The 18,383-nt window shown below is 55.4% G+C and overlaps 3 protein-coding genes across 7 annotated transcripts in view; 2 read left to right on the top strand and 1 right to left on the bottom strand.

Moving 5' to 3' along the window:
• Nucleotides 1-4,548, top strand: part of CNKSR1 (connector enhancer of kinase suppressor of Ras 1) — a 6,518-nt gene extending 1,970 nt beyond the window's left edge. Inside the window, exons 5-19 of the mRNA XM_035345862.1 lie at nt 57-120; nt 492-607; nt 845-964; nt 1,130-1,215; nt 1,608-1,735; nt 1,834-1,988; nt 2,198-2,228; nt 2,347-2,519; nt 2,604-2,677; nt 2,798-2,869; nt 2,960-3,033; nt 3,253-3,317; nt 3,394-3,508; nt 3,785-3,966; nt 4,041-4,548. Of these exons, the coding sequence (XP_035201753.1) occupies nt 57-120; nt 492-607; nt 845-964; nt 1,130-1,215; nt 1,608-1,735; nt 1,834-1,988; nt 2,198-2,228; nt 2,347-2,519; nt 2,604-2,677; nt 2,798-2,869; nt 2,960-3,033; nt 3,253-3,317; nt 3,394-3,508; nt 3,785-3,966; nt 4,041-4,244 (1,659 nt within the window). The 3' untranslated portion in view covers nt 4,245-4,548. The remainder of the gene's footprint in view (nt 1-56; nt 121-491; nt 608-844; nt 965-1,129; nt 1,216-1,607; nt 1,736-1,833; nt 1,989-2,197; nt 2,229-2,346; nt 2,520-2,603; nt 2,678-2,797; nt 2,870-2,959; nt 3,034-3,252; nt 3,318-3,393; nt 3,509-3,784; nt 3,967-4,040) is intronic.
• A 410-nt stretch (nt 4,549-4,958) lies between these two features.
• LOC118177822 (claudin-19-like) lies at nt 4,959-5,558 on the bottom strand. Its single transcript, XM_035345861.1, has one exon. It carries the CDS (start codon nt 5,556-5,558, stop codon nt 4,959-4,961), a length of 600 nt encoding a protein of 199 aa, XP_035201752.1.
• A 1,104-nt stretch (nt 5,559-6,662) lies between these two features.
• Nucleotides 6,663-17,762, top strand: CEP85 (centrosomal protein 85). 5 transcript variants are annotated; one of them, XM_035345384.1, is made up of 14 exons: nt 6,663-6,737; nt 7,668-7,740; nt 8,289-8,441; nt 10,621-11,345; nt 12,001-12,134; nt 12,993-13,110; nt 13,488-13,673; nt 14,029-14,181; nt 14,457-14,611; nt 15,112-15,235; nt 15,698-15,748; nt 15,831-15,938; nt 16,585-16,813; nt 17,082-17,762. In XM_035345384.1, the coding sequence occupies exons 2-14, from the start codon at nt 7,686-7,688 to the stop codon at nt 17,243-17,245; spliced, it is 2,355 nt and encodes a 784-aa protein (XP_035201275.1). In that variant the 5' UTR covers nt 6,663-6,737; nt 7,668-7,685; the 3' UTR covers nt 17,246-17,762. The 5 variants fall into 5 exon arrangements, with proteins under 5 accessions (XP_035201275.1, XP_035201274.1, XP_035201278.1 ...); XM_035345383.1 differs by lacking the exon at nt 6,663-6,737 and adding an exon at nt 7,251-7,467; XM_035345387.1 differs by lacking the exons at nt 6,663-6,737; nt 7,668-7,740; nt 8,289-8,441 and adding an exon at nt 9,988-10,134.
• Nucleotides 17,763-18,383: the final 621 nt, after the last annotated feature.

Below are 18,383 nucleotides of genomic sequence, written 5' to 3'. Positions count from 1 at the left end.
GGTGCCCCCCACCTTCCCTTTCCCGTGCCCCCCCCCTCACACCACCCCCTTTTTAGGGCCTGGACATCATCTCCACCAGCTCCTGCCTGCACTTCGTGTCCGCAACCAACTCGGAGGTGAGTCGGGGGCTGCCCCCCTGCAGCCTGTCACCGTCCCCTGCTGTCACCCTGTCCCCATTTTAGCCCCAGCCGTGGGAGATGTAGCCCCCCACCCTGCTGCAGCCCATGGGGCCGGATCCTGGGAGCCCCTCCAGGCCCTAACCCACCCCCCTGTCCCCAAACTGGTGGGTGGCTGCGTGCGGCTGAGACCGGGCAGCTCATTACACGGGGGGGGGGGGGTGCAGAGTGCCCCGCTCCGTGCCCCCGTCCTGCCAGCCCCTCGGCGGCTGCCTGGCGCCGAGCAGGATCAGGCCCAGGGGTTAATGGTTAACCCCCCCTCCCGCTAACTCCCCCCTCCCACCTTCCCGTCCCCCCTGCCCCGGGTTTCCCCAGCTGGGAAACTTCCTGAAAGTTCCCTCCCTGCCCTGCCTCTGCCCCAGGCCCTGGCTGCGCAGGGGGGCCGCATCCTGCCCGGAGATGAGATCGTGCAGGTCAACGAGCAGGTGGTGGTGAGTCGGGGACGGGGCTGGGGGCCGTGTGGGGGTGTGGGTTCGGTCGGGAGGTTGTGGTCGGGGAGCCCGGCACGGCTGGGGCTGCAGGGCTCCCCCCGGGCTGCAGGATGCTCAGCTCTGGCCAGGGGAGGGTTTGGGGGCTGCAGGAACTGGGGCCAGGGGGGGGGGATTTGGGGTCTGGGAGGGTGCATGGGGCCGGGTTCTGTCCCCCCCGTCAGCAGGGTGCTGTGGCAGGTGGGCTGGACACGCACCAACCTGGCGAAGAAGCTGCTGGAGAAGGCGAGCGGGGTGACGCTGGTGCTGAAGAAGGTCCCCCTCAGCCCGCCTGGCTCCCCCCTGTCTCCCCGGCAGCAGGTGAGCAATCCCAGTGCTCCCAGTGCCAGACTGGGCTGTGCTGGGAATCGGGCTGAGCCGGGCACCTCCAGTAATGGTGGTACCTCCAGCCCCGGAGGGGTGTGGGGGTGTCACCCCAAAACGGGGTGATGCTGCGGGACGCAGGCGCTGAGGCTCCATCCCCAGGTGCCAGGAGCCTTTTCGGATGCTGCGGATCCTCCCGCTGCCAAAAGCAGCGAGTGCCCCGGCAGCCCCGTGTCCCTGACGTCCAGGTGAGCCCCGGCCTCATGCCCCACGGCCCCGAACCCCACGGCCCCAAACCCCACGGCCCCGTCCCCAGTGGGACCGGCAGCGTCCCGGTGGCTGAGCGCAGCCTGGGTCAGCTGCCGGCAGTCTTAAGCAACGCTAACGACGACAACAACCGAAAAGTGCCTCTGTTTGTAATTAATTCGCTTGGTAACGTTTTAATGGGGCAGAAACTATATATAGAAATGACCCTTCTCCTCTCCCGGAATGGAAAGGCGTGCGCCGAGCCGTTGGCGCCGCGGGCCGGGCTGAGCTCGGTGCCGCCGGGAGATTTTTGGGGTGGGGAGCGAGGCTGGTGCCCGGGCTGGGAACCCCGCAGGGGATATTTTGCGGCTCAGGGGTCCTTTCTTCCCCACAGCGCGGCCGCCGACGTGGATTCGGGGCCGGACTCTGCACCGGACCCCGGTACTGACGACGAGGACGAGTGTGACCCGAGCCTGCCCGGGGAGGACGTGGGCGAGCTCCCCCCGGCACCGCTCGGCAGCGGTAGGAGGGGAGCGGAGGGGAAGGAGCCGCTGCTCTCTGCGGGACGGGGGGCTGCAGGGAGGCTGCAGGGAGGCTGCAGCCCCGCTCACTGTTCTCAGGTGCTGCAGGGGACGCGGCGTGGGAGGCCAGCACCCCGCCGGGCACCCCGTGCTCGCCACGTGCACCCACCAGACCCCGCACCGCGGAGCTCAGCCCCTTGGCAGCCCCCGGGGCTGGGGCTCAGGGCGCAGAGCCCAGCCGGATCCCCGGGGAGGTGAGAGCTTTTGGGGGCAGCAGCAGGGGAAAAGGGATTTTTTATGTCCTGCCTGTCCCCGGTGGGGACAACCTGCCAGGCTTGCTGCTGCAGGGTGAGGTGGGGGCCCTGAGGTGCTGCTTGGGGTGGGGGTCTCGGCAGTGCCTGGGGTCGCAGCGCTGTCCTCGCCTGCCTGCATCGTCCCTCATTGCTCATCCGCCCCCCTCCAGGGCAGCCCCGAGACTGGACGCAGACCCAAAGGTGAGCGGGGTGCTGCCGGGGCTGGTGTCAGCAGGCTGGGGAGAGCCAGGCTGGGGGCTCTCCTGCAGCTCGTCCCCCCCTCTCCACACTGATGTGCCCCCAAACGCTGAACCCGCAGGAGTGGCGACCAGGCTGAGCCGCCGGCGGGTCTCGTGCCGGGACCTGGGCCGGGTGGACTGCGATGGCTGGCTCCTGAAGAAGAAGGACCACGTGGGCTTCATGGCCCAGAAGTGGAAGCGGTGCTGGTTTGTGCTGAAGGGCCACACGCTCTACTGGTACCACCACCCCAACGTGAGTGGGGACGCCCTCACGCCCCCCGCCATGGGGCTCTGCCGGCCGAGGCGGGCGCTGGACGCAGCCGTGTCTCCCCTGCAGGATGAGAAGGCTGCGGGTCTCATCAACCTGGCCACCTACAACCTGGAGAGCACGAGGGAACAGAAGAAGAAATAGTGAGTGGGTGCCACGGTGCCAGTGGGGTCCCCGTGGTGCTGAGGATGGGGGCTCGGGGCTGGCTCCGGTCCCGGGGAGCCCCAGCAGCAAGGGCAGCCGCCCGCTTGTCCTTCCCCCAGCGTCTTCCAGCTCTCCCACGAGAGGTACAAGCCCTTCATCTTCGCCGCAGAAACGCTGGCGGATTTAAGCATGTGAGTAACGCGGCGGGCCGTGGCAGTCCTGCCACACCGGGCCGGTGGTGACCCTCTGTCCCTCTGTCCTGCCCGTCCTTTTTCCCCCAGGTGGGTCAGTCACCTGGTAACGGCCAAGACGAAGCACGCGCTGGGCCACCAGCCGGTGCCGCACAGGGAGGAAGGTAACAGGGCCCTGCCCGGGGATACAGGGACCCTGCTGGGAGCTGTGGGTGGGAGCACTGGGAGCTTTGCCTGTGGTCCGGGGAAAAGGTGAGAAATGTTCTCTGAGAGGAGGAGAGCTGGGGTGACGCTTGGCCCCTGGGGAGGATGGGGGTCCCTGCCCCGCTGCTGGGACCTCCCCAGGACCTCCTGCTCCCACTGTCCTCCCCCGTGGCCTCCAGACTGCTACAGCGAGACAGAAGCCGAGGACCCCGATGACGAATCTCCCCGGCAGGGCTGCGACTCGGTGAGTGGCCCTAAGGGACATCCCAGGGAGGGGATGGGAGGTCCTCGTCTCACCTCCCGTCCCGTCTCTCCTGCAGCCAAAGAAAAGGCTGCAAAACCCCCCAGAGAAAGGCCAGCTCTTCCCGACCAGCGGCGAATCCAGCAGCGCAGCCAGCAGCCCCCAGGGCAGCCCCCGGCCGCGGTCACCCGAGGGTAGGTGCTGGGGGGGTGCGGGGGCTCCGTGCCCTGTGCTACAGGGGACCCCATCCCCTGTCACCCTGTGACCAAACTCCTCACAGCCACCCTTTTGCACGTGCGTGTGCAAGGGGGTAAATCAAGCCCTTGCAGCGCTATTGGGCTGCATTTTGTGTCTTCACCCCCATTTTGATCCCTGGCCCAGTCCCCCCTCTCACAACAGGGCCGCAGGCAGAGGCCACCCTGCAAGGTTTCAGGGCTGCCCCATGCCACGGTGCCCATCTTCTCGCCCAGAGCCCGGCGAGGAGGACCTCGAGAGCCTGATGCAGTGCCTGAAGCAGGGGGGGGTGTCCCTCATCGGGCGGCAGCGGTTCCTGACGCAGGAGCAGTGCCGCAAGTCCTTCATCCGGCGCAACAAGAACCCCCACGTCAACGAGAAAGTGCACGCGGTGCGCGCCCTGCAGAGCACGCTCAAGGTGGGAGCCCGCGGCCCCCGGCCCTTCCCCAGCCCCTGCACGGCCGCCCCAAAAACCACCTTTTCCCTTGGCAGGCGAAGCTGGCGGAGCTGCAGGCCCTCGAGCAGCTGCTGGACGACGACACGCTCACCTCGGAGAAGTTCTCGCGCTGGAAGGAAGAGCACCAGGACCTGTACCAGGAGCTGCAGGAGTGCTGGGCACAGCGGCAGGGCCAGGGCAGCGGCGGGGGAGACCCCAAGGCCGAGCAGAGCCCCCCAGGAGAGGCAGCCAAACCCTGACACCCCCAGGACGTCTCTGGCATCAATTGTTCTCCATAAAACTCATGGTGCTGCGGGTGCTCTGCCTGCCCTGGGGTGGGTGCATGGCAGGATTTGTGGCAGCTCTGAAGGCTCAGACCCCTTCTGCTATATCGCCCACGGGAGCGGGACGTTGCAGGGACGGTCTTGCTTTTTCCAAGGACGTTTTGCCTCGGCCACATGTTCGCAACGGGGCCCTTTTCCTGGAGGAACACGCTCCCACCGTGTGCCAGCGTGGTGCCTCTGGCTGGGCTCTCTTCTGTAAATAAAAACCGTGTCGGTGAGGGCTGGTGGTGCCTTGGTTTTCCTGGTGCTGGAGTGTCCCTGCAGCGACAGCCAGCCCCCACTGACGCCATGTGCCACCATCCTCCTGGAAAAAGAGAGGGCAGAAAGGTCTTGTCCCTCCCTGTGCCACCCGGCCCCTGACAGATGAGCCACAGCTGGATGTGCAGATGCTCTTTATTCAGCTAAAGCCTGTGTAAGAATTAAACCACAACACCAGCTTCATTTCAAGCGAAAAACTACCAGCACAGAGGTAAAGATGGGGAATGAACCCACCTCTCCCACCCAGTGACAACCCCAGGGGTGTCCAGGGGCTCTGGTCCCACGGTGGGAGGCTGAGGAGCCACCGTCACCCCATGGCGAGCAGCATCACCCCCACGGGACCCGCAGTGGCACCCGCTCCATCCTAGCACCTCAGTAATCCACCTCGTAAGGGGCAGCGTCCGGCCCGGCGACGACCCCGCTCTTCCTGCAGAAATCGGTGGCCAAGCAGAGGCCAGCCAGCACCTCCGCCCCTCCGCCGCCCCAGCCCAGGTAGAGACACGTCCCCAGGTGGAAGCGGTCCGCCGGGGGGGTCTGCGGGCTGGCCAAGTCCTGCAGCACCCGGTGGGCCACGTAGGAAGTGGCGCCCAGGTACACGGCACCCGCCAGCATCAGCAGGAGCCCGGCGGAGGCCACCAGGTTGTGCCGCGGCGGGGGAGCCCACCACCGCGCCCCCAGCATGGCCAGGGCGTACGCCACGGCCCCCAGCAGCAGCGAGCCCACGGTGGCAGCTCTCAGCACCAGCACGGGCCAGAACCGGGCTGTGTCCTCCGGGAACAAGCGGCAGGCTGGGCCCGGCTGGGTCAGCACCTCCACGCAGCTCTCCCAGAGGCCGTCGCTGAAGGAGACGTCGCGGGGGTACCCAGGCCGCTGGGGCAGCTCCCGCCAGCGAGGGGTGGCCGTGGCGGCCAGCAGCAGCACCCAGCCCATGGGGGCCACCACCAGAGCCGCCGCCAGCGAGAGGGTCCCCATCGCTGGCCACAGATCTCGTTGCTGCCGGTGCTTCTCTGAGCAGGGTAGGACGTACCCGCGGTGGCTGGGGTGGGAAGGTGACCCTGCCACCGCTCATGCGGTGCCGAGGGGCCGTGGCCAGGCATAACGAAGGGCACGGCACCCAGCGCAGCGCCGACCCACAGCGGTTGGGGCTTGTGGGGACGTGGGGGTCCCGAGGAGGTGGTGGGACCTTTGAGGCTGTGGGTGGGGGGCAACGTGGGGGCTAAGGGGGAAGGGGTTGTCCTGCTCTGCTCCGGTGTAGCCTTGGGCACTGTGTGTGTCTTTGTGGGTGCTGTAACGTGAGGGTATAAAACCGTCCAGGGGAGGGCTACAAGAGGATGAAGGGTCTGGAGGGTGCGGTGTATGAGGGTCCCTCGGCTTGTTCAGCCCAGGGGAGGCTGAGGGGAGCGGAGGGGCAGGCGCTGAGCTCTGCTCCCTGGGGACAGCGACAGGACCCGAGGGGACGGCATGGAGCTGGGACAGGGGAGGGTGAGAGTGGTGTTAGGGAAAGGGTCTGCACCCAGGGGTGGTCGGGCACTGGGACAGGCTCCCCAGGGACGTGGTCACGGCCCTGAGCCTGCCAGAGCTCAAGGAGCGTTTGGACACCGCCATCGGGTCTGGTTGTGGGGTGGTGGCTGTGCGGGGCCGGGACTTTGGGACACGGCAGTGGGTGACACTGGGGGGGGGGGGGACACGGTTGGAGCAGGTGAGCTTGGAGGTGTTCTCCAGCTTTAATGACTTCTGGGGGTTCTTTCTCCAAATTTCATGACTTTAGGGTTCCTTCTCCAACTTTAATTATTTTGGGGTTAATGACCACGGGATTCTCTGTCCCTGTGGGCCTTAGGCAGCCGGAATGGGGGGGGGGGTTGCTAGGCAACATCCCCCCCCGCCGCGACACTGCGCATGCGCACAGCCCCAGCCTACGCCCCTCCTTCCCCGAGGCCCCGCCCTACGGGTGGCAGCCGCAGCCACATTCCTTCCGCTAACCGCCGCCGGGGCGGGGAATCGGCATTGAGGACAGCCAATGAGCGCTGGGAAGGGGCGGGGCCAGCGCGTCTGATAGGCTGAGAGGGAGGACGCCGTGCCTTGGCTCCGCCCCCCCGCCGGGGCTGTAACGGTCGCGGCGCGCGGGCAGCGCGGGCGCCGCCGCGGAGCCAGGTGAGGGCCGGGCCCGGCCCGGCGGGGGCAGCGCGGCTCCTCCTGAGGTGAAACCGCGCCCGTGAGGTGAATTGGGGTCCCCCGAGGTGATGCCGGGCCCCCACCGGTGCCCCCTGAGGTGAAACCGGGCCCCTCCGGCCGGCTGACCCCTGCCTCAGCGCCCCCGGCGCTTCAGGCCGGGCGCTGCCCCCTTCCCCTCACGGCCCGGGCCCGTCCCCTGCTGTGGGAGCGGCCCCGGGCCCGCTGCTGGCTCTGGGGAGCCCGGCCGGGGGCTGCCCTACGGGCGCTGCGAGCGGTTTGGTGGCTTTGGCTGTCGCATTGCCCGGCGCACGTCCAGTTTCTGCCCCTCAGGGTCCCGCTGCAGCGCTGAGGAGCGAGGGAATTCCATTTCCTCAGGAAATCCATCGCCCCAAGCGCTGTGGTAAACCTGAGTGTGGGGTAGGTGCTGCTGGGCGTTCGTGGTACATAACTCCGGTTCTCCCTGCGTGTAGTTGCTCAGTGACCTCCACAGAGGGCAGGAACGAACTGTGTTGGATTTCAGACTTTTAAAGGGAAATTTCCAGTCGCCGTAAGAGCCGGTGTATGGATACCATGGTGACTGATGCTCTATAAATAACTGCGATGGGTATAACACATGCCCCGGTTGAAAGGCGCTGCTGAGCAGCTGCGTACCTGGAGAATGTTGCAAACAGGAACTCTCCTCAGCACTCAGGAACGAAGAAGTCCTGCAATAATTGCTCGCTTTTAAGAACTGCCTCTGTTGCTGCAGAGATGAAATAGTGATGCCCTCGGGGGATGCTAATTAAATCCGCCATGCTGCATTACTCTGGACGAAGGGTAGCTGATGTGTGTGTACGCTGTGCTTGGTCAGTGGGAGCAGGGTTTGGTTTGAACTCATTTAAAGTGTGGTTTTTATTTATTGCTTTGTAGTTGACTGGAACAAATAAGATGGCTGCTCTTGAGAAACACCCAGACCTGAGGCTCCAGCAGAACAGTCCCTCGGGTAAGGGCAGTCTTTTCTTTAAAGCCACGCTGCTGTGGGATCCTGTTTCAGTTTCCCTGAGGAGACGTGGCCCTGAGAAGAGTTATTTACCAGAAGCTTTTTATTAAAAGGCAATGTTCCGTTCCTGCCGAGTTAAATCATTGCGTGGGTATCCAAGGGTAGACCATGATTTGATAATGGAGCCATCTCTGGAATGATAACTGATAAATTGGGAAGGGTTCTAAACAGCTAAGCAAGAATGTATCTTTACCATTGATAGTATTGCCATGTGCCGACACTGCTCCTAATTATCAGTGTCAGTTTATTGTAGTATCACCAAACTTATCAGTGGGGGTATAATTTATTGCTGTTGCATTCCGACTTCCTTAATGAGATTGATTTTTTTTTTTTATATATCCGTTGATATTGTTTGACCTCTTTGTGCTTACAAAAGAGATTTCTTTAGTAACAGTAGTAAGGGTAATTAAGTATGGCTTATTAAATTATACAGTAAAAGGCTTTTCAGTCTGTTGGCTAATACATAACCATTACTGCCTTCTTCTCTCCAGCTCCCAGCCCCACTCAGAAGAGTCATTTCTCGGAGACCGACTGGAAGACGCCGATGTTGTCCGTGAGGTTCCAGAGCCGCATCAGTCGCTGCTCGAGTGTGGCCGACAGCGGGGATGCAGGCATTGGGACCTCCTGCTCAGACAGCACAGAAGGTGACTGTCAGCACGGCATCGCACAGTAACGGTCCCAGATTCGTGGTTAAGACCAAGCATGAAACAGCCCAGTATTACTGAACCCCAGGGAACACAGAACTTGGAGGGAGCAGAATCTGTAATGATGTTTAGAGACACTTCAAAATCAGTGCTTAACTGCACAGATACAATGCCTGAAATATAGATAAGTAATTAAGGAAATCACTTTTTCTCCAAGCTAGCTGGCTGGCCTTTTAACTGTAATAAGCATTTTTAACTGACTAGAGAGCCATATCGGTCCATATCGGACTTGCTGTTTGATACTGGGGTACAGGGGGTTTAGTCTTGCCTGCTTTTTTAACAAATCGTTTATAGCTGCCTCTAGAGACTTAAGGTCAGTGTGCCTTTGTGCTTACGTTCTGTCAGTGTTAAAGTTGTGTGCCTCTTCCTGGAGAGTGCTGGAGTCTTGCACTCAGCTAAAGCGTGGTAAGTGGAACTGCTTGACCTGGTGTTTCCTCGTACTTGTATTTTCATCTCCGTTCATGAGAGTGACATAAAACGCTATTGATTCACTGCTGCTTCTTCCAGCAGTGAGGAAGTTTGTGTTATTTAAAGCAAGATACTTCACCCATTTATACAAGCTGCCTGTGTCTTTTGAGGGAGCTACAGATCTTAATATCTGTGAGGTGAAACGAGGGCTTTTAAAAGCCTATGGCCTGTGGAAATCTTACTGAAGTGCATGTTTAAGAGTCTCGTCTAGCCTCTCTCAGGGTAATAAAACTCCCAGTTGTATGCTGAGGGCAGGGGAGGTGATGTTTCTTTGGGAAATTGCCCTTCTGAATATCGTAGAGCGATAGCCTTCTTTCCTAGAGCTTAGGCTGAATTGCAGCACCGAAAGCTGGCTGAGCCACGCTGACTTTCAGGTCAGTTCATCGCTTAGAAATGTTGTTGTGACGACCCTGAGCACATTCAAGGAACTGGCTCCAGCATCCGCACGTGGCGTGCTGGTCAGTGACCTCAAGTTCCTGATAGTGATGCTGGGGGATAAATTTAGGGGCTGTAAAAGGAAACTGTACTGTCTCTCCGCTGTTTGCCAAGGTGAATGTACTTGGCGCTGCTTGGTAGCGCAGTGTTCTCTGGAGTTCTGGGCACAGCCAAGCAGTGTCTGAAGAGATTCCCCCCCCCTTTCTGTCCATTTTTGAGGAAAGGGTCTCGTGCCTTTATCGTGACAGTCTTCTGTGGTTTGGTGATGGTCTCTTCAGAACCTGGTTTCAGTCATCTTCAGATCGTTGCCTTTTATTCCTCCTTGTAGTAATGCTTTGAGGTTATAACCGCGCAGAGAAGGGTGACCTTGCAGTTCTGACCTTGGATTAAGGAAACATTATATGGGGACGGGCCTTTAGCCAAACCCGTGAAGAAAACAGGCTTGTGTATCTGGGAGAAACCTGAAATGAGCGTGATACACAATGTATCGGGACGAGGAGAGGAAACAGGCGTTTTGGTGTTTGCCTTTCTCAGCTCTTGCTGTTGCTGTATTGAAATCTGAGAGCTGCTAAGAATAACCCTACGCAGCCAGGTTTGGTGTCTGTCTGACAGGACAGGCTCACGTTGGGGTGCGTTTGCTGTCTCTCATTTCCTGTGGCAATATTTGAGAGCCATTCCTGTAGCCTCTGGAAAAAGCTCTTTTCCTGCAGCGTCCCGGAGGAGTTCGAAGGTCAACTACTTGGTGATGTAGCGTTCAGCTATGTTTGAAGCTCATCATGGGCTTAGTGGAGTCTCCAGTTAGCTTTGGTTACAACTCAGAGTCGCTGAGCTGTGGGACGGGCAGAGCAGAACCAAGGTCTCAGTGTTCAGCTGAGTAAGTTTCAGCCTTTTTATTCACTTTAAAGGACTTGGTTTCTATGTGTGTAGAAAGATTACCTTATTAACTTAAGATTGTTTGAGTAGCTAGTGTATTAGCTAGCTAGAGTCACTTAAAAGTGTGTACTGACCTAAACGTGGATTCTACCTGGGGTTTTACTGTGGTAGGAAAATGTCAACAGGCTCCTGAAACTTGTAGTGAGGGGGAACGCAGATGCCTTAGCTGTGCTTTTGTATTGGGGAAAAGGTTTGCTTTTTCAGATTCTTTAGGAAAGTTGTCCAGCTGTTCATGCAGACTGTTTTCAGGGTTGTAACTAAAGCATCGCTCTTCTTTCCCCAGACTTCTGCAATTCCAGTAACGGTTCCTCATTCCAGCCCATCAAAACCCAAGTGACCATCCCGACGGCCCATGTTATGCCATCCACGTTGGGTGCCTCGCCCTCCAAGCTGTGCTTGGCAGGAGAGCAGAGCTGTTCACAGAGTACTTCCAAAACTGCTGTGCCAGGTTCGGCTTCTGAACACGCGGGACTCATGAGAAACGGAGACTTTAATGCCGGGAAGTCATCTCAGGTGCCGCCCAGGGATCTCTTGCGTCTCTATGGGACTTCAGGGGAAAATGGTTTTGAGCAATCCTGGCATCCTGTTTCTGATCACATGAGAACAGAAGATACTTGGAAGTTTGACACCCCTGCCATTGAGCGCACCCTTAATCAGTCTGTCTTTCTGGATAGTTTGTGCGCTGACCCTCTCCACAGGTTTCAGAAGTTCAATCCAAACTCCGGGGCAGCTGAAGCAGGGAAGGAACATTATAAGGTGCTGCCAGAGAGCAAGCAAGCTGCAGGGGCTAATGGAGTCTGCGAAACCCAGGATGGAACGTGGCCAAACGGCAGCAGGCTGATGCCAACGGGACTCCAGGCTAACAATTTCTTTTCAAAACCAGTAACTCCTTCATCTCGAGCATGGATGCAAGAAACCTGCACGCTACATCCGCATGAGAGGGTCTGCGAGCTCAGTGCTTGGAAACAACAGCTGGAGAACGTGCGGTTGCAAATAGAGCAAATGCAGGTAGGGGGCACGGGGTGTGAATGTACCAGTCTGAAACCCTTCCTCTCTTCAATCGTGAATCGTTGTTTTGGACTTGTGAAGCATGGGAGAAAATGTCTCCTGCTTCTCCCCATCTTACAAATGTCCGAATTACCTGGTTTTACACCATGGGGGGTATCACAGGTATCACTTGCCATGCTGCTTATGCTGAGCAGCCCTTTATTACGTTACAGCACTGCGCAACACCTCAGCTCAGATCAAGAGGTGAATATTCTGTCCACTAGGAACTGCAGAGAAAACTCATCGGTTTCCAGAAGTTCACAGCAGTTTATAGAATAATTTTATTCCGTATCTAAGAGTTAGGAAGCAGATTTTCTCCAAAGACGCATTAAACTGCCGGTAGTTTTTTAGAGGGGAAGTTTGTTTATTGCCTCCTACCAGCTGTACCCTAATGGAGACAAATTGTTTCCAGTGAGCTAGCGCAGTGATCTAAAATTATTTGGTAATCTCCAGTTGTGATTGGGCAAAGTTACTCGTTCTTGGACATCAACAGAGACTGAAATAGCTGTGTCCTGGCATGCAGATGAGCACACTGTGTGCAAAATAGTTCTAGCAATGTTGCAATTACCTCTGTGGAGCATAAACCTCTCCCTCGTTATTTTGTCTCCTCTTTCAGTTACAAAATGGAGGTGCCTGCCACCACCCCTCAATGTATTCTCCTTCGCTACCTACGCCCGATCCAGCCCAGTGGATCAATATCCTGAACTCCAATGAAAACCTGCTCAAGGAGAAAGAGCTCCTCATTGACAGGTGAGAGCCTGATGCTGGTGTGTAGTTTAAGGACTTGTATATTTCCATTTTGGAAAAGTTTTGAAAATACCAAAGAAAGTTCGTATCTCTGAGTCCCTTTAACCTGAATGACCCTTCTTGTTCTGTAAAGAACACAGTGACCTTTGAGAACAGTCTGCTATTCTCACATGCTCTCCTGCCCTTTGTCGTGGAAGTGGGATCGTGATGCATAAGGGTTCAAATAAAGCAGTTTTGGTTATAATTTTCTGTGTTTTATAACTAATAAAGATTTTTGTTTACATCACAGTTCTGTAGGATGTCGAAACCACTACCTCTTTCCTCGAGGAGCTTCTGGGAGCTCGTGGAGATAATTATTTTAAATTTGTTCTTTGTGAGTTTGGGCTGGCAAGGAACGCTTCTACCTAATGCTGGGGGTCTGTATGCTTTCTGAGAAAGTGAGTTTTAAAGAAAACTGCCTTCAGCATTTGGACTGTAAATACCTCTTCTGCTTGCTCATTTTGAGTTCACTTCACTTAAAGATCCACAGTCAAGCTGCATTCTGTGGAACATGCAGGCCTTGTGTGCTTTATGCACAACTGCTGCTGTGGGGGGGGTGGTGCAGACAATTTTTTAAGGGGACAAGCAGAAGAAAAGTTCATGTAACTTGTGAAGAGGTCAAAAACGAGCAGCTTTCAGACTACTTCTCTGCAGGCCAGTTCGGAGTTGGAGGGCTGTCTTTCCTCTGTGCTTGTCACTGTATCGATCGTTAGAGTTACTGTGGCCCCGTTTATGTTGTTTTGCTGTTTACTACCATTAAAAAGAAGGCACATGTTGGAGAACGGTGTATTATCTGTTTTGGTTGGTTTTGTTTCTTTACAGGCAAAGGCAGCACATATCCCAGTTGGAGCAGAAGGTCCGGGAAAGTGAACTGCAGGTTCACAGTGCCCTGCTTGGCTGTGCAGCGCCCTATGGAGATGTCTACATGTTGAGAATGCAGGTAATTAGGTGCGACAGACTGTCGGGGGAAATATGCATTGAATCCCCTGGTCCTACTGCTTCTCGTTAGGTATTTTCTGAGTAGGAGGGCTGTGCAGAGTATAATTACCCTTTGTGTGTGGTCCTGATTATCTGACATCTCTGAGAGCAGCTGTGACTCTAGAGATTTCAAGCCCTGAAGCACTAAGGTTTGTTTAGAAGCTGTGCTAGTGATGCAAGTGCCTGGCAGCACTACGACAAGCCTTATTTCTTGCTATGTATAAGGTGAGCTGAGTGATGCTTAGATATCAGGAGGGCTTAGACACAGCTGCTTAGTGCCACTTTATAACTAACTGTTAGCTCTGACGGACAGAATTCACGGGCTGGCTGTGTTTGCAGGAGCTGCAACGGGAGAATACGTTTCTCCGAGCACAGTTCACGGAGAAGACTGAATCCCTCAGTAAGGAAAAGATTGAATTGGAGAGAAAACTGGCTGCTGCAGAGGTGGATGCAAAGCTGATCCGGGAAACGCTGAAGGAAACTATGCAGAAACATGCAGAGGAGTTAAAGAAACAGGAAGAAAGGGTACGATCACACTGCTCTAGAGTTGAGATGTCTTTTCTTTAAGAAGCCAAAATTCATCGTAGTGCCTTGGCAAATGAAAGCTTTCTGTGGAAATGTAGTATTGTAGGTATTTTCTGATCTCCATGTAGAGGACTTTGGTTTATAAGTATAACTCCTTCCTTCTGTAGTTAGAAGTATTTCAGCACCTCTCTTAACCAAAGAAGCCTGTCTTTACGTGAGCAGAGATGGTGCTGAGGTAAGGTCTTGCATTTTGAGGTTGAGTGCTGTGCAAACAGGTAAATGAGTGGGCATACAGAGGACTAAAGAACAGACAAGAAGTTATATACGCTAATTTTGTCCATAACCATCCCTGCAGATAAAGGGAAGAGACAAACACATTAATAATCTTAAAAAGAAATGCCAGAAGGAATCTGAACAAAACAGAGAGAGGCAACAGAGAATCGAGACCCTGGAACGATACCTGGCTGATCTGCCAACTCTTGAGGACCACCAGAAGCAGAGTCAGAAGGTAAAACCTTCTCTGAGTAACGATGTTGTCTTCTTACTTCTGAATGTCTCTTCAGATACTTGCTCAGGTGGCTTTTCTAGATCCACAAATAATCCCTTGTGTAGCTGCCCAAGTTAAGTTGCAGTCTGCCCTTCTTGGAGGACAAATGTTCAGAGATGTAGTGGCACAAGGCCACACAAGTAGTAAAAAATCTGCCTTGTGAGCGTAGTTGAAACATGTTGTGTGTGTGATGAAATTCCTGGGAGACCTCTAGAGCGTTGTGATTGTCTTTGCAGCTAAAGGAATGTGAGCTGAAGAGTACTGCTCTGCAAGAAACAGTGCTGGCACTGGAAACAGAGCTCGGAGATGTCCGGGCTGCATTCAGGGAGCAAGAGGTACAGCTGGAAACCCAAAAACACAAGGAACTGGAGCTTCTTTCTACTGTGCGCAGGTAAAAATCTGGAGGATTAGAACGAGCTTCATCTTAGGACTGAAGTAATAGCTGCACGAGGACAGTGACGATTCAGCGCAGCCCCTGTCCCACCTCTCAGAGCTGGGTTACTGTGGATTCACAATGCTTGTGCGACCACTCACCAAAGCACCGTGCAAATTCTGCGTGCCAAGAGTGGAGGGTGGGAGCAGAACAAAATAGCTGAAGGAACCAGCGGCTCCTCTTTGTCACATGAGTTTCTCTCTTGGTTATTGGGCTCGGTGTAACTCTCTGGAAAACAGACGTGTGGCCTTCAGTCGTTAGGTCTCTGTAAATGTTATGCCCAGGGAAGGAGACTTCTCTTTCACAACTCTTGCAGCCTCCAAGCTGGGATGCAAACAGGTTGACGCTGACATCTGCTATGAGAAGCATTTGCTTCCTCATGTTGTCTAGAGAGGGAAACACCCAAATAAAGGTGTTTTGTTTTTTCTTTTTTTCCCATGGTGTTCTGCTAATTTCAGCTTGCAGGACAAGGTGCAGCAGTGTGTAAAGAATGTGGAGAGAGGACCTCCTGCACAGGATGGGGAGAAACAACAGAAGATAGAAAATGACTCTCTGAAGAAAGAATGTGACTGTCTCAAGAAGGTAACAGGCCCTCCCAACCAGGAACCACGCTTATTTTTTCCTTCCACTGAGTCACTAGACACAAAAAAATGAAATCAAGGACTTCTGCATTAGTAGGCAGTTACAGTTGCACTAAAACAGCAGTTTCTGGAGTTCTAAACAGAAGAGTTTTAAGAGCTGTTCTTGGTGTGATAACCATGCACTCACTCGTAGGATAACACTAGAGAGAAGTTGCAGAATACGGAGAAAGGCAGAGGAAAACCACAAGAATGCAACTTCACCAGTCTTTTTATAGCTGATACATCTTTCATCGGGTGCATTTTATCAGGGAATCTAAGTCCTCTACTGACGGAGGCAGTAATTAAAGCAGTAAGTGGATAGGAATGAGGAGGAGAGGGGACGCTGTCCTACTGGAGGAGAAATCTTGGTGTTATTGCTGGAAGTCTGTGTGGCCAGTTCTTATGTCTCTGTTTTTGTTACCAGATTGTGGACAAACAGCAGAAAAAGATGGAGCAGTTGTCTTTGCAAGTAAAGGTGAGAGGTGACTGGAGGCAACCAGAAATTGAATCTGCTATAAAGCAAGTTAGACTTACTGTTTTCCCGTGCTCTGTTCCAGAACCTCGAAGAACAGGTGGCCCAGGAAGAGGGGACAAGCCAAGCTCTGAAAGAGGAGGCAGTGAGAAGGGAAAATGCACTGCAGCAGCTCCGGACTGCTGTGAAAGAGGTCAGAGTGGTGTAGAGTACCTGAGCGTAGCAGTTGAATGAACGGTGGATTGTGTGTTCTAGTGATGCTTTTAATTTGCAGTCAGCAGCACAACTTCTCCCGCTTCCTGTTAGTTGCTCTGTCGGTGCTCTGAAAAGAGTTCCTTGCTGTTCCACAACAGGAGGTGAAATCAGTTTCAGCCGGGGCTGTGGGTTGTGTTGGAGAGCGCTGAAGCAGCCAGCTGGGGGCAGTAAGGCAGCGAGCAGGACTCAGAACTCACGGCAGCCCTGGCTGAAGGGCAGGGCTGAGCCCCGGTCTCAAGCCTAAAAGGAACCTGAGCATGGCGGCAGCCCTAGTGGGAAGGGAAGGCCAACACTGGGGTGAGAGGCTGGTGCACGGCTTCCTGAAAGGCTCTCTGCTGCTTCACACCTCAGCAGGGATGGCGCAGCGCCGCGGTGCAGCTGTCTGAGCCAGGAAAGCAGACTGCTCGCACCCTGTAGGGCTGCCGCTTGCTCGCTCTCTCATCTAGTGAGAGTCTGGAGGGCTTCATTTGGAAACCTGCTCCTCCTGTCCTTGGTGTTCCCATCGTGGAGCAGTTGTTATGTTGCTGTGAAGTGCTCTTGTTCTGTGCTAAGTGACCACTAATCGGCTGCGGCCACTTGTTCAGCTTTCAGTGCAGAACCAGGATCTCATTGAGAAGAACCTGACCCTTCAGGAACGACTGCGGCAGGCAGAGCTAACGACTCAGCCGCTGCCTGCTGAGACAGCCCACCTCGCCCAGGAGCTGCACGCCGAGCTGGCCAGCTGCCTGCAGGATTTGCAGTCTGTCTACAGCATCGTCACTCAGAGGGCTCAGGGCAAGGATCCCAATCTCTCCCTGCTCCTGGGTATTCGATGTAAGTATGCGGAGTGATGGCACAGCAAACCCTTGGGCTCGTGTGCTGCTGTAGAATTAAGTACCTCACACAAAGCATGGAAGGCTCTCATCTTCCTGGGCTTCTGAACCTTCCTTCTGTAGTTAGCATGCTGTAAAGATGCGTGCTGTAACAACTAAATGATAAGTAGTACCTCTGTTGCAAACACGCGTTGTCTTTCTGTGTCACTTGCTAATGATCCCGGGTCAGAATTGCGTGTCTGAGGTAACTCCTTTCTCTGACTCCCCAGCTGCACAGTACTCAGCTAAGGAGAAGGATGACCTGCTGAGCCCCGATGTACTTGCTAAAAAACTGGTGGAGGTAAAACAGCTTCACAAAGAGGTGGAGGACTTAAGGACGGCGATATCTGACAGATATGCTCAGGACATGGGAGACAACTGCATCACTCAGTAAAGAACTCTCCCCAAAGTAAGACAGGAAATGAAGACTTGAAACTCTCGGGAGACCAGAGCTCCTACACCCGAAAACACATTCAGCACTTTACCATCCCTACGCTTGGGTACAAGACGTGGCTTATCCATGAGAAATCAGGGGGGTTGTTGCCAGAAGCGTCGAGCTGCTGACTGGCTAACTGGAATCATTCAGGGCTTCGGTGTCGGGCTTTGCAGTAGCTTTGATCTTGTGGAATGTGTTTGTGCTGTATTTGCTGGAGCTGGTGTGGTCTCCGACTCTGGGAGACGAATCCTGAATAGCCTTCCAGGCATGTCAAACGCTGAACATGCAAATGCGACAGTTAAAACCAACACTAAAAGGAAACAGATGCCCTGGTCTTTCTGATAAATTCTCTGTGCAGATCCTGTGCAACTCGTAAGACCGGAGTATTATCAGGGTGTTTGGGGGAATTCTGGATTTCGTAGGCAGGCAGGTGTGCTAGTTATACCACTGCTAATTACACGAAGGTGCTACAGGCTTCTCAGATGCTCTGTGTGCAGTTCTGGCTTGGATACCTGCGTAGCCATGCGTGGAACAGGACCTGCTTTGCTCAGGTAGATGCAAGCAGAGTCTGCTGGTAGCCGGCAGAAGTTAGGGAATAAAGCAACACTAAAAAAAAGACTCCAAATGCTCCCCCTCAGCCCTGTTACCCCCAGAAGCCTTAAGCCTTTGATCCCCCTTGAAATGGCACTCTGAGCGTATGATTCAGCCCGCAGAGGAAGCAGGTTGATGCTGAAGTGCCTTAATGTGCTAGAGAAACCTCCTGTCCACGTGCTGCCTTGTGCCTAATGCATCTGCTGGCAGGGCGAGGCATGGCCGTTTCTTGGAAGCAGCCTTCAGAGCCGTCACAAACCGTCCTGCAGAGCCTTGAATGCACAGAACCCCTGCCTGAGCCGCGGGGGGACCCTGCTGCAGGCCAGTGGGGAGACACCGCTGCTTGCATCCCTGCTCGTTAGGGAGAAAGCCATTCCGGTCCTGAGAGGCAGCAGGACTGCACAGCTGGGTCCGAGAGCTCTTCCTGATCCTGGCGAGGCTCTGACCACTCAGGCTTTGTTCTAGCCCTGCCCCTGGGTCTCTGGTTTCTCCCCACTCCTGTGCT

This window comes from Oxyura jamaicensis, chromosome 23 (genome assembly GCF_011077185.1).
Source record: "Oxyura jamaicensis isolate SHBP4307 breed ruddy duck chromosome 23, BPBGC_Ojam_1.0, whole genome shotgun sequence".
In the NCBI taxonomy this organism is placed as follows: Eukaryota; Metazoa; Chordata; class Aves; order Anseriformes; family Anatidae; genus Oxyura; species Oxyura jamaicensis.
Note: the sequence above shows the minus strand (reverse complement) of the source record. Positions and strands in the feature narration are given on the sequence as shown.

Excerpts from the sequence above, each read along its gene's own strand:
- LOC118177822 (XM_035345861.1), bottom strand. The coding sequence starts at position 5,558 with ATGGGGACCCTCTCGCTGGCGGCGGCTCTGGTGGTGGCCCCCATGGGC.
- CEP85 (XM_035345383.1), top strand. The coding sequence starts at position 7,372 with ATGCCCCGGTTGAAAGGCGCTGCTGAGCAGCTGCGTACCTGGAGAATG. Across the intron at positions 13,111-13,487 it reads TCTACATGTTGAGAATGCAG|GAGCTGCAACGGGAGAATAC; the intron begins GTAATTAGGTGC and ends CTGTGTTTGCAG. Across the intron at positions 13,674-14,028 it reads TAAAGAAACAGGAAGAAAGG|ATAAAGGGAAGAGACAAACA; the intron begins GTACGATCACAC and ends CCATCCCTGCAG.